Source organism: Lolium rigidum, chromosome 7 (assembly GCF_022539505.1).
Source record: "Lolium rigidum isolate FL_2022 chromosome 7, APGP_CSIRO_Lrig_0.1, whole genome shotgun sequence".
Taxonomy (NCBI): Eukaryota; Viridiplantae; Streptophyta; class Magnoliopsida; order Poales; family Poaceae; genus Lolium; species Lolium rigidum.
Window position 1 is genome coordinate 229,224,789 of NC_061514.1, and position 14,856 is coordinate 229,239,644.

General features: G+C 43.8%; 1 protein-coding gene across 1 annotated transcript; it reads right to left on the reverse strand.

Moving 5' to 3' along the window:
* Positions 1-7,186: 7,186 nt before the first annotated feature.
* LOC124675803 (protein usf-like) lies at positions 7,187-10,489 on the reverse strand. The gene is made up of 5 exons (XM_047211882.1): positions 10,310-10,489; positions 9,406-9,548; positions 9,129-9,258; positions 8,178-8,369; positions 7,187-7,537 (listed from the first exon to the last, which is right to left on the reverse strand). The coding sequence occupies exons 1-5, from the start codon at positions 10,472-10,474 to the stop codon at positions 7,334-7,336; spliced, it is 834 nt and encodes a 277-aa protein (XP_047067838.1). The 5' UTR covers positions 10,475-10,489; the 3' UTR covers positions 7,187-7,333.
* Between the last annotated feature and the right edge of the window lie 4,367 nt (positions 10,490-14,856).

Sequence of the window (14,856 nt, forward strand, 5' to 3'; positions counted from 1 at the left end):
CCCGCGTGCTTTAGCGAAGCTCCGCCGGAGTTCTCCACCGCCACCGACACCACGCCGTCGTGCTGTCGGATTCAAGAGGAGCTACTACTTCTGCTGCCCGCTGGAACGGGAGGTGGACGTCGTCTTCATCAACAACCGAACGTGTGACCGAGTACGGAGGTGCTGCCCGTTCGTGGCGCCGGAACCGATCGTGATCAAGATCTTCTACGCGCTTTTCAAGCGGCAAGTGAACGTCTACCGCAGCAACAAGAGCCTCATCTTGTAGGCTTTGGAATCTCTTCAAGGGTGATACTCGATACCCCCTCGTTGCTACCGTCTTCTAGATTGCATCTTGGCTTGGATTGCGTGTTCGCGGTAGGAAAATTTTTGTTTTCTATGCAACGTTATCCTACACCTTCTTGCAAAGGAAGGGAACACGGGAATACATCCTCGTCTCCGCGTGCTATCGGTTATCTCTAACCGAACTCCTTACTTGTGATTTAATCGCTCGTGAGAGCCTTCGTGCTCGAGTTAGTTGTATCCTCATATAGGTTGCTTCACCTAGTTTGCATTAGGCTCACCTTTATATTCCGCAAAGCCTAATATTGCAAAGAAAGAATAAAAATCTGTAGAAACCTATTCACCCCCCCCCTCTAGGTTTACCATCTCTATACTTTCAAGTATGTACATAAATTAGTCCCCGGTGGCTACCTCCCGCACTTTACGAGAATAGAATTCAATCAAATAATAATCAAGAATGATAATGGTATATATTGAAACTATAGTTAAAGAGATTAGCGGACATAGCTAGTACTACTTACGTCGAGCCTTTCATAACGCAACTTCGGTTTCCATTCACCTACCACCTCTTTGGTGAACTTTTTCCATCAGCTGCCCGACAAAGAAGATGAATAAAGATGTTGTTAATTACTTGACACCAGGAAATAAACGAAAGAAGACGATATGGTGATTACCTGTCGAGCATGTAAATTAGGCTATCGTATTCCTCGGGCGCTTTATCTAATGGGTCCATGATAAAAACTTTCCCAGTGTCAACTTCAACGATCGTCATGGCGCAGTGGTAACTGCACATGCATGCATAACTCATCAACTACACTTAAAATCGAGTAAACAAAATAAAATATGTGTATAAGATAGTAATACTCACTTGAAGTTGTAAGGAAATAGTATTTGTGATTTGGTATTTTGTTCCCTTAGAAACGAAAGCAAGTTAAACTCGGTGTCCTTGTGAGACTTTTCTAAGTTATAACAATTAGTGACATATGGGTCAATGAACCCAATATCATAGATTCTATTTTGTTGACATTCTTTCATCTTCAATATGCATAATAGCGTACAAAAGAATATAGTGCGGATAATTAATTACAGGCAATAACGAGGTGAGATGGAGACTTAATTATAGAAATAAATCACTTACAGATAATAGCAACAGATGAGGAGAGAATTGTCGAGGGTGTGTTGATTAAATAGTTGAAAGAATTCTGCCATCTCAATAGCTACCGCATCTTCATGGTAGAAATGCTCTTCTTTTATTGACACCATGAGAAATTGGCGACCTTCCTCCATGACTTTTTCGTACCATTTATGCAATCTGCGCATTTGTGTTGGTAGTAGACGGATTTGCTCAGGTTTGACCAAAGGCTTCCCGTAGACATATTTCCAAGCTAGTTCAGCCTTGGGCATATCTTCAATGTCAATCAATTGACCAACAGTAAGACCATGTTCCCTATCTACATCACCCACCGTCTTATCGGAATACACCTTGAGAGGGGGGGGGGGGGTTGATTGGTTTTGTTGTTCTCCTAGATGGGGGGACACTTTTCCCGCTTCTCGCCAGCCCCTTCTTCCCCAGCTCCTTCTGCGCTAGCTCCTTCTCTTTGTAACTTCTCAATAGTGCGCTCATAGTCGTCTGACCTATTTTCCACATATGTATTTGCTCGCTCAATAAAGTCCACAAAGTGTTGTATGACTTTTGGATCTATTACGATCTTTGGCTCTGGCTGTTTTGGTCTAAAATGGGCTTTCACTTCTGCCTCGTTTTCCGAAACAGTCATCTCGTAAGGTAACTTCTTTGACTTGGACCATTCCGGACCTCCTCGTTATGTCATGGATCCCATCCGAGACTCCGAACAACATTCGGTCTCCATCTCATATTCCATATCTACTTAAACAGCATCGAACCTTAAGTGTGTCACCCTACGGTCCGCGAACTATGCAAACATGATCGAGACACCTCTCTGACCAATAACCAATAGCAGGATCTGGAGATCCATAATGGCTCCTACACATTCAATGATGACTTCGTGATCGAAAGAACCATAAACATATGATACCAATTTCCTTTGTCGCGCGATACTTTACTTATCCAATATTCGATCATTGGTATCTCTATACCTAATTCAATCTCGTTACTGAAAAGTAATCTTTACTCGTACTGTGATATGACGTCCCTTATGACCTAGTCACATGCTTGCAAGCTAATTGGATGCCATTTCACCTAGAGGGCCCATAGTATATCTCTCTGTCATTTGGATGGATAAATCCCACTCTTGATCCATGCGTTTCAATTCATACTTTCAGAATACGCAATGCCACCTTTATAACCACCTAGTTACGAAGTGACATTTGATGTCATCAAAGTATTCCTCCGGTGTTGGTGATTAACATGATCTCATGATCGAAGGACTAGGTTACTATGTATTTGAGAGCTAATAGAAAAACAAATTTAATGATTTGATCTTATTGCAATGCTTACTATGGGTCTGTGTCCATCATATCATTCTCCTAATGATGTGATCTTGTTACTAATAACATCCAATATTCATGATCAGGAAACCATGATCATCAATAAGTCAGCAAGCTAGTTTAAACAAGAGGCTTACTAGGGACTCCGGTTTGTTTACAAAACACACATGTATTAGTGTTTCCAGTTAATACAATTATAGCATGGGATGCAAATATTGATCAAATAATAACCACTTTATTATTGTCTCTTGGGCATATCTCCAACAATCTCCCACTTGCACTAGAGTCAATAATCTGGATTACATGGTAATATACCTAACACCCATGCCATTCTGATCTTGGTCATGTTTTGCTCTAGGGAGAGGTTTAGTCAACGAATCTGCCACATTCAGATATGTGTGTACTTTGCAAATCTTTATGTCCCCTTCTTGGACATACTCGCGAATAGAATGAAAACGTAGCTTGATATGCTTCATCTTCTTGTGTAACTTTGGCTCCTGCGCATTAGCTATGACACCCATGTTGTCACAATCGATAGCCAACGGGTCCAATGCACTATGAACCACACCATGCTCAGTAATGAACTCCTTCATCTATATCGCTTCTTGTGAAGCCTCTGAACCAGCTATGTATTCCAATTCAGTTGAAGATTTTACCACAAACGCTTTACTTGGCACTCCTCCAGCTCACTACTGCACCATTAAAATAAGTAGGTATCCATATTGTGACTTTGAGCCATCCGGATCGTTGTTCCAACTAGCATCGATGTAACTGGTTACAACGAGCTCTTCGACACCTCCATAAGTAAGAAACATATCATTTGTCCTCTTCAAGTACTTCAGGATATTTTTGACCGCTATCCAGTGTTCCATTCCAGGATCACTTTGATATATGTTGGTCAAACTAACAACATATGCGATATCCGGTCTTGTACGCAGCATGGTATACATGATAGAGCTTATGGACGAGGTATACGGGATTTTTTTCATCCTTTCTCTTTCTTCTATCGTAGCCAAACTTTGAGTTAGAACTTTGTCCAGACATATACTATATGAAAGTCCTAGTAACCATCTTGATCTATCTCTATAAATCTTGATGCCTAATATGTATGCTGCTTCGGTAAAATCCTTCATTGAAAAAATATTATTCAAATAGCCTTTGACACTTTCAAAAAAAATTCATATCATTTCTAATCAACAATATGTCATCCACATATAGTATCAGGAATGTTGCAGCTTACATGCCGCGTCAGGTCTCTCCGATACCTCCGGTGGTGAGCCTCCTATATGTTCCGTAACAACCAGTAACACCAGCGAAGATGTGTAGTTTTTTTTGCCGTTATTGTCACCTCCCTATCTCGACCACAAGGTTGCCTGAATCTGTAGAAACAAATTAAAAAAATTGTTGTTATTGCTTGAGAAGTGGTCAAAGACTGCCGCGACTTTGCGGAACGGCCGCCTGCGCAAGAATCGTGATGATTGGACCTCCGGTAACGAGCCACGAGTAGGCCAGTTTCGTGCTTGCATCTCCGCTGAACCACATGTGATTTGGGGATTTGCTGGATCTTCTACGACAATTCAAAAAACGCAAGGTCTAAAGGCATCTTCAGCGGCGCGACGCAAACGGTCGCTGAGCGACCGTTTTCGTCCGCCGTGACCGGAAATGCGTCCGGGGCCTGTTCCAGCGGGGCGACGCAAAGTGACCGGGCCGTCCACGGAGACGCAAACCTGGCCCAAATATGCGCCAGGTTGCGTCTCCGCGGACGCTCGGCGGTCGCGCGGAGCGTCCTCCATTTCTTACCCAACCCCGCATATCAGGGACGCGAAATCGATCGCTTCGATTTGCTTCTTGTTCCCCTTCTTTCCTGCCCTAGTGCGACGGCACCACCCCCACCCCTAGCGCCGCCGTACGGCCGTAGCGCCGCAGTAGTCGGCGTCGGCACCGTTCTTGCCGCGCGGGAGAGCAGAGCGTGCTCCGTCGCGTATGTGACGGCTGTTTTCGGCCAAAACGCTCCCGGTTGCGCCGCCCTTCCGCTCCGCCCACGACCTGTTTGGTCAATTGCGCCGGTAGGTTTCTACTCGTGTTTTCGGCGCTATTGTGCGCGGCCATTGATCCGCAGTTTGTACCCACGCAGATGGACATGTGGCAGATGTTGGACAAGTTCCGCGCGGAGGTTGTCGACTCCTCTTCCGACGAGGAGTCCGATGAGTCCACGCAGACATTGGCAACTACTGCGGCCTCCATGATCCACGAGTTCACCTCTAACCCGGGGCCGCAACACCGGGGCTCTGTGAAGGGGCGCTCCAAAAACCTGCCGCGCAACAGAGTGGAAGGGCAGGCCCGCCTCCACAAGGACTACTTCCACCTCACCAATCCGATCTTCCCGGAAAAAATGTTCCGGCGCCGATACAGGATGTCAAGGGACCTGTTCTTGGTCATTCTACGGGGCGTCAGAAACTACGACCCCTACTTTCAATGCAGGCGCGATGCAACAGGTGCGTTAGGCTTCACCTCGTACCAAAAATGCTCCGCGGCTATTCGCATGCTCTCATATGGAATGGCTGCGGATATATTTGATGAGTATCTTCGAATGGGTGAGAGCACCTGTCTTGAGGCCATGTACAGGTTTTGCCGAGCCGTGATTGCCGTGTTCGGAGAGTATTACTGTAGGGAGCCAAATGTTGAGGATACAAGGCGCCTCCTGTCTATCAACGAGTCTAGAGGCTTCTCAGGAATGATTGGCAGCATAGATTGCATGCACTGGCAGTGGAAAAACTGTCCATTTGGATGGCAGGGTGCGTACAGCGGGCATGCGGAGGGAACAACTGTCATTCTTGAAGCTGTCATATCTCAAGATTTATGGATTTGGCATTCATTCTTTGGCATGGCCGGGTCCAACAATGACATCAATGTGTTGCACCGATCATCGGTTTTCAACCGGCTCATGCAAAGCAAAGCTCCCCGGGTGAGCTATGAGATCAATGGAAATGCATATGACAAGCCATATTATCTTGCTGATGGTATCTACCCTGACTGGGCCACATTGGTGAAGACTGTCCGTAATCCAAACTCCGAAAAGACGAGAAGGTTTGCGAAGATGCAAGAGGCTTGCAGGAAAGATGTGGAGCGTGGGTTTGGTGTGCTCCAAGCTCGGTGGGCAATTGTCCGTCACCCGGCAAGAACATGGTCGCTGAAGACCATGCATGAGGTGATGACATGCTGCGTGATCATGCACAAGATGATCGTTGAGAACGAGCGTCATGATGGCCGCAATGAGAACCAATGGGATTTCCAAGGTGAGCTGGTTGCGCCACTTCCTGGAGCTTCATCTTGGCAGGACTATCTACATAGGAATGCAGAAGTCACTGACGAGAACGTCTCCAAACAGCTGCAAACGGATCTGATTGAGCATCAATGAACATTGGCTGACCATGCAGATCATGCCTAGAGGAGTACTATCTTATTTGCATGCAGACTTTTTAAAATTTAAATGTAATAATTATGACTTCGTTGAATATTATTTTATTGTTTCGAAACTTCATATTTCATGCAAACGCGGAAATACGTCGCGCCGCTGGAGCCACCCCAAGGTGCAAACGAACGCGCTGACAAAAACGGTCAGTCTCGCGTCCGCCGCGCGACGGAAACGGACATTTCGGACGTCCGAAATGTTCGGACGTCCGAAATGCGTCGCGCGGCTGGAGATGGCCTAATGAACAAACTAAAGTGCTCTTCAGCCAGAATTGAAAACTAGCACTTCCTAGGCTAAAAACAAAGCTTGCCACTTGCCAGGTGGGAGACGGACCATGAGTTCTGTTCAATCTTGTCTCTTGGATCAGTTTGGACGCATGCAAGTGGTATGTAGAACTCTCGCTCCTTTATCAGGTGCAATACCAAGCAGGAGCCACCGGCATGTAAGGGCGATGTGGTGCTGGCAAAATCTGAGAGGCTATTTCTTTTTCTTTTGAGCAATGAAGAAGAAACAATATAAATACTTCCGTTGTTGTTTTTCTCATTAGAATGCACCTGAACACAAAGTTAAAATGCGAAGTCGTAAAAAAATACTTGCAATTTCACAAGTGCCTTGATACAGACATAAAATGTTGAAATGCATGTGATGGGCACCCCGGTGCACGAAGCTCCCGCTTTGCGCAAGGTCCGGGGAGGGGTCGGATGGGAACTAAGAAATGTCCTTTGCAAATGCGCACAAAGATAAACTAAAGGAAGTTCATAGAAACATTAAGCCAATTAATCAAATCAGGAACTGACAAAACATGATGGGCATCAGCGACAGAGAAAACAGTTAACTGAAGCTTATACAAATGCTTGAAAGTGTTCCATTTTTCTTCCAATCAAGTACCCAAATGTGTTCCCACAAAATGCAGCATCCCACAGAGCACAAATAAAACTGGAGAAAAGCACTCCAAACTCACCCACAAAATGAAATCATGACGAGTTCTCATAGTATAACAAAAGCACATCTGTCTGGATTGGACACTGTCTGCATGTCGTACTCAACATTTTATTCTTGTGACCTGATGACTCCAGATATATACATCAGACACAATACGTTAATGGCCCATGCAGATCACAGGAAACGACCCATCCAGGTAGAGAAGCGGGACCATGCCAGGTCAATAGCTCCCTGATTTTCATCATTCAAACCCATGCCTTTTCTTCTCTCGAGGGCCTCAGGCGATGCGTTCATAAAGGCATGGGAGCATCCAGGGTATATGTGGACTTCATGTGATACCCCAGCAGACTTGAGCTTCTCCTCTAATGACTTGGCTGCCTGAAACATCACATAGCAATGTTATATATTTTAATTTTACTCCCCCCCGTACAGTTTTATAAGATGTTTAAGCCATTTTACAGGATCACTCACTTTTTGTTTGTATCTAGTATATTTATAGTGTGCAGATTCACTTCTTTTGTTTTGTATCTAAGTCTACTTTGAAAGTGTCTAAAACGTCTTATATTGGTGAAGGGAGTAGAAAGTAGCAATGAGCAAAAAGGGAAATCATCTTCCGCTCATAGGTGTAGATTCACCCGTTGTCTAAAACTTATATTTCAAAATGTCCAAAAAAATCAAAAATAAATTCTGGGTGTACACCTTGACATTATGTTCACACACTAAGTTTCACAAAGAAATGATGTTTTTTTATGGGCTGTGTAAAAAAGAAAAATTTTCAGTGATTCAAAATAGCTTTTTATGTGACATGTTTTTATCTTTTTTACGTAGGCCACGCAAAATGTCTTTTTTCCACAACCTTTTGTGAGTGAACATAGAATGTTCAAATGTACATCCAGGATTTTCTTCATATTTTTTCAACATTTTAGAATAAACTTAAAAAGCATTTTTCTTACTAGGTGCATTTAGACCTATGAGCCAAAACACCATGTGAGAAAAAACAGAAAGGTTAAGTTCTTACAGTCACATCTGCAAACCCAACAAAACTGTCAAGCTCCCCAAAATGAGCCTGGATAGGAGCCTGGGCCTTGGAAGGATCAGCAAGCTCTGAAGATGGCGTCCCATAGAAAGCAACAACAGCATCAACCTCTGGGACCAAAACTCCACTTGCAATTGCCAAAGCACCCCCCATGCAGTAACCAGTAACACCAACCTAAATATAATAAACAAAAGGTAGATGGCACAAAATAAGTTACCATAAAGCAAAGCATTACAATCTGCACTGTTTCTTGCTAATTAACAGGGCACCTTCTTCTTAGTCAATGAAACAGCCAAAGCTTTTGCTTCATCAGTTAAAAATAATAAAAAATGTTATTAGGCACAGGTTACTTATCTAGTTGATGCCTTTTCAATGAAAACTGCCGTTGGTGACTTGCAATCTGATTATCTGATTATCTTCGGAAGATGAGAACTAAAATATATAGCTATTAGGCACAGATTACTTATCTAGTTAACCACCAAAGTCGTGCAGCAAGATTTGTGCAAACAAAGAAACACAATATATGTACCTACAGACATAGCAGATTTGTGCAAACAAAGAAACACAATATATACCTACAGACATACCAAAGTCGTGCAGCAAGATTTGTGCAAACAAAGAAACACAATATGTTAAACACAGTGTGACTTGCATTTTCACTAAGCTATTGTTATTAATGATTTGATCGTACATATTGGTGTTCAATACCATAAGAGACGTAATCAACATATGGATCCTTTCAGAAGGGCAACTTAGTCCTAGTTGATTTGCAGTAGGATCAGATGGCAAATAGGCAAAGGACACAATTTCTACCTCTAGTACTAACCAAAATGATTTGAGTGGCAACCAATAATAGAATTTGAGTGAGGAAAACATAGGAGGTAACTGTTGAAAGACAAACAAAGATTTAGAAGAAAAAAAGTAAAAAACTACCTTGGATGATCCATTTTCCTTGAGCCATTTAACTGAAGCCTGAATATCTTTAATTGCACCCTGCCAGTCTAGACCATCCATCAGATGTTGAGCTTCAGCTACCTCCAAAGCAACCTTCCCACGGTATAAACTGAAAATAAAGAAAGATGAAAAGGAAGAAAGAATTTCACTGAGAGGTAATTTTCTGAGAAAGTATTAGCACTTTATGAAGCATCTGCTTGATGATATTTTATCCTGAACAAATGGTGCAAAGAAAAACAAAATAATATGATCATACTCTGGAATAAGTGCTCTATATCCATCACCAATTTGGGAAATATGGATGGCATGATTCTTGACCTCATAGTCAACCCCCCACCACTCTTGCAGAACTACAACTCCAGGAGCATTTTCTTTGCCAACAACATACGCATCGAAGGTCTGCAGATAGACAGCATCATATCAGTTTATGAGTGAGGATGTAAGATATAGAGCAAAAGCACAAAGGTTATGTCAGTACTAGTTAACGTTGTAGTACATGATTATCAGGACGCCTGTGAAGGTTCTAATACATATTCACTGAAATTTCTAGTCCCATTAGCTACTCGAAGTTGGTTTGGATGAAATTCTACTATTCTAGAGCATCACATCCAAAAAAAAAAAACCGGTGGTTAGTTGCATAATTTAGGGCATCAACTTCAAGATACGATACTGCATATTCTACTACTACCTCCATCGGATTGTCGAAAGTTTGTCTAAATTCAGATGTATCTAGACACTTTTTAGTGTATAGACACATCCAAATTTAGACAAACCTTGGACATAATTTTATGGATGGAGGTAGTACAATTTCACACGGCTAAGAAAACTAAAAATAGGTAGTAATAAAACAAATACACGCCGAAGGCGCAAATAGGATGATAAATGCTAAATAGCGATGGCAAAACTTGTGGCACAGTGAAGTCATACTATCCCAGATCCTAATAATTTTGATTAACGAACCAAATCCTATGTTTAGAGTATATACAAGCGTAGGAATCACTGGATGGAGCAAACTCTACAGTTGGGCAAACCCATAATCGTCAGGAAATGCGATTCGATAACTCCCCTCCTCCGTGACCGAGTAAGTCGAACGGGTCAGCGGGCTGTCGCTCAAACAAGCTAGAGAATAAGTGAGGATGGAGGGACGGAGGAGTGGTCACCGTGTCCTCGCGCTGGATCTGGATCTTCTGGAACTGGCTGGCGGCGTCGGCGGCCATGGCGGCTCGGGCCTGGAAAAGGGAGGAAAGCACGGGATTACGGCGGAGGGGCGGAGATGGGGTTAAGAGGAAGGAGGCGCGTCGGAGCAGCAGCTGCGCTGTGCCCATCGCCACGACACTAGCGTTTTCTAGGCCCTGGGGTTGGTGTCCTGAATGGTGATGACTGATAACAACATCACATAGCGGGCTAAGGTCGACCCAGCCCATCCATATGAGGTCCATCCAGGCCCAGTTTGGCTGGACTGATGCATGGCATCTCCAACGGGACGGAAAAAAAAAGCGACGCTAAGCGAGCGTTTGCGTCCACGTGGCCTAAAAATCTAAAATGCGTCAGGAACCAGGTCCAATGCCCGTCCATGGAGACGCAAATATGATGCATCGCGGCGGATGCTCCACCAGGCCCGCCAGGCAACGATCCATAGGGTTGTATTCTGTCGTAGTTCTTCAAACTCCCTCTTCTTCAACTCCACCACGCTGTCCGGAACATGGGCATCCCGGAACTTCTTCTTGAACTCCTCCCAGGTGAACACCTTATCAGGAGGGTGTACTGCTACAAGATTCTCCCACCATGACGCCGCTCGGTCCCGACAACGGATAAGTGGTATATCTGATCTTCTCCTCATCATTGCAACCAACGGTTTTCAGCTTCCTTTCCGTATACATAAGCCAATCTTCAGCGTCCATTGGTTCTGGAGCTGATGTAAACGGTAGTGGTCTTGCATTTTGGAAGTCTGATAAAGTTACTCCCTTGCCTTCATTACCCCTATCATTGATGACTTGGGTAAAGAAGTCTTGCATGTTCTTGCTTTGACTTTCCTGATAACGCCTCCTATCTTCCTCTATTGCTCTCATATACTGTTGGAAGTCTGGGTGCATCATTGGGTGTGGTGGTGGTGGTGCATTCTCCGCTCTAGCTGCTGCATCGGCCTCCTCTTTTTCTCTCTCCTCCCGCTCTCGTCGAGCCTCTTCGGCTTCAACTAACGCCATGTCCCCCTAGTCCTCGTAACAAAGAGCGATTACTCATAATTACACCATGCAAATGTTTTCTCGAGCTCAACTCATTGCCCGTAACTAGTCACACAATGAAATCAAGAAGCAAATCCAAAACAAACATTTATTATGCATATACTTTGTATATTACATAACATACACACTTATATTACATGTGGTACATATAAACCACTTATTTGGCTCAAAGCCCAAGCCAACGGGAATTTAAAATACGTTCTATTACAATACCACCTAGACTACTTTATTCTTCCTTGGAGCTCTAATCCTCGTCATCATAACTCGCCTCCGCGTACATCCCTGGGGTCCATCCGGATACAGCGGTTTGTCTTCCGGACCCCGTCCGGAATGAAGGTCCTTCCAGTAGGTATGTAGTCCGAATCGGACGAAGTGCCGAGACGTAGATCCGTCATGCCAAAGTAGCCGGATAAAGACTCATAGGTATCCCTAGTGGGATACAGCTCACCTTCTTCCGCCATCCATGGGGGATTCCTACTCACTTGACCTCTCATCTTCTTCTTCTTCTTTTTCTTGGTTCCGAACTCTCACCTACGACGTATCGGGATGTTTTGGGTAATCCCATCTCCAAATCGAAAGAAATGGAGTTGGTGTCTTTCTCTTCCTGCCCAAAGCTTTGGTTAACATTCTGGTTAACCGCGCCTCCTTCATCCTCTGATTCACAAGTGATGGGTTCTCCTTCATCCCCATATGGTTCCCCGAAACGCCAACCGCCGAATTCTCGATTGGTGACTCTGAGCAGCTTTAGGTTTCTGGAATCATCTCCCCCATATCCGTACTCATATGATGCTGACACATGTGGATAATGTGGGACAAAGTTGGGTGTAAGTGGATCTTTATGGGACAATTGGTCACTCAAATCTACATAGCTGTCTAGGCTAAAGAAAGGTGTAGTATGTTGTGGTTGTGCCCTCAAATCACGCATCCGAGTTTGGACTTTATCGTGGTCCGTAAACTCAGCTAGCATGTGGTCAATCTCACCCCTCATTTTCATGTGTAAAAGGTACATCGTGGTCAATAAAGACTTACAGCTATCCATGTGCCGTGCTGCAGCCTTCAGACTTCGTGTGCTAACACCAAATGATTCAGAGTGGGATCCTCATCTTCCTCGGCATGAGGTATATGAGAAAACTCTGAACATAGCAGTTCTACTGACTTGTGATGCCTTATCTCAAGGATTGCCTTGAATAGGCCCATGTGGTAGGCTGTGGTGATAGTTTTGGCTTCTCCGTATGGCATTATACGACTCATCGCCAGCTTTGCTCGGTAGTTGGACCGATACTCGCACTTGGCTAGGATTTCCCCATCATAGTAGGTATACTTGATAACAGGTATCCGTGGATCACAATGAAGTTCCTTCAAGCATCCCACACAGGAGAGCCGTGATTGGTCCATCATAATCACCAAGCCAACCCTCAACCTTCCTCAAAGTCCTCTTAGGAAAAGTGTTCGCCATTATGGCTGTATACAAAAGCAGAATATTAGTAGTGATAATGCATCATAATAGCTATAGTAAAGAATTATCGCACTAAAATATATGGTTTTGCTATTCTCAAGTGAATAATCACCATATTTCTAGAGAATCCTTTACTATTTCTACTAGACTCCTACAGGTTTCTTCCCTATACTAGGTTTTTCCAACCTAAGGTCGCAACATTTGCTCTGATACCAGCTGCGGTGACCCAAAGATACCACCGCATGTTGTAGTATACAAGTCGTTGATATGATCTTTGTGAAGGGACTTCTTCACAAATTGCCATATCCCTCGAGTGGTACAACGAAACATTGCAGGTCATAACACTCCATACTTTATTACAAACATTGTCTTAACAAGTTGGTATTCTCACGAGTCCTATGAGAACACCCTAAGATACTACTTAAGTACGATTACAACTTATAACCATATATAAAAGAGAGCTCAACAACTTATTTAGGTAAGTTCTACGTTGCTCGGCTCTATGATGCTAGGGTATGTCACTACTCCTCCACCTCCGTGTCATCTGGTCCGTAGACTATCCCATAGTCTACGCCTTCCACTCCGCCGGTAAGATCAGGTTCTTCGTAGACCAGCTCGTAGCTTCCTTCTGGTGCTCCATCGTTGATGGCCTCCACTTCCGGATCACAGTCTAGCAAGGGTGTCGAAAGAAAGTGAGTACAGGGGTACTCAAGCAAGTTCTAAAAGAGTAAAAAGGTGTTTGATGCACTAGCTACGACCATTGATCAGGAAATCGCCGGTCAATGCATGTTTTGCAATCATTTCTTCAAAAGGTTGCTTTTATTATGAAAACTATGCCCGTCGGCCTTCACGAGTTGACTAGAACTTCATGGAGTTCCTTTCCGCCGCGTTCGCAGCTCCCTTCCCGAACAAGGAGTGACAGCCACAATTTGATACACTCTGCAGAGGTGCGTTACTTTTCCCATAAGAGATTCCACCCCTTTTGCCATCCGCGAGGACTTGCCCCGGTTCACACTTCCTTTGGTGTGAGGCCAGGTATGAAAATCCAAGCCCACACCGCCTTCTCCGCGACTGCAACCCCACCCTTTTGTCCAACCGTACACCCCCAGCAGACTTCCCCCGATAATACGGCTTTACTCACGGTGTACTCCGGACAATCCTTCATAGATGGTAGAGCTTATCATCACTAATGGATGGGGATTTAAAAGGATATCCCAACCTATTGCGGCAAGTGCCTCCAACACCCCACCGGCTCTACCAATCCGTTGGCGTGCGTAAGGGAAAAGATACGGCTGGCTTCCCCGCAGCCATTATAGATCTCATGGTCAACGCGGTTTGTACGGCGCTAGAATCACCGGACTGGCATTGGTAATTAATCCTAGGGTGATATAACCCATTGCAATGGAACCTCCACCATATCAACACATACCATGGTTCCATTGCCAGCCACATAGTCATATTCATAGTTGGAAAGTAACATTTCATTTGCGATGCAGGAGTGATAAGTATATAGCTTTGCATTAAAGTAATAGAAAATACTCAAGTTGGTATGAGCAAGGGTGAAATTGCTCGTGGATCTGCGAGATAGTGCAGCTTCAATGCGATTGATGGAACCCGGACCTCGGGTTCTGTAAGAAGCATCATTGTCCGGTAAAGACAATGTTATAAAATCCAAATAATGCAATCATGGATGTATTATTTTATGTTGAATCCCTTTACCCCGCTGGTTATAGCAATTTAGGGTTGAGTTAAGATTTATGTCTTTGACAATAACTTGCAATAGATTTAAAAGTGTAACTCAATTTAATTCTCATAAAGTACAATAATTCCAAGTAAAACTATTTGACTTGATGGTTTATTTTTCATTCCAAAAATAATTTGAAATAATAGAGTTATCTCTATATTTTCTGGAAATAATAGGAAATAGAGCATCTTTCTCTGTGAAATACCTTTCTTAATAGAAATGACTTGGAATAGTAGAATTTCCTTTTGAAATGTTTGAAAATAA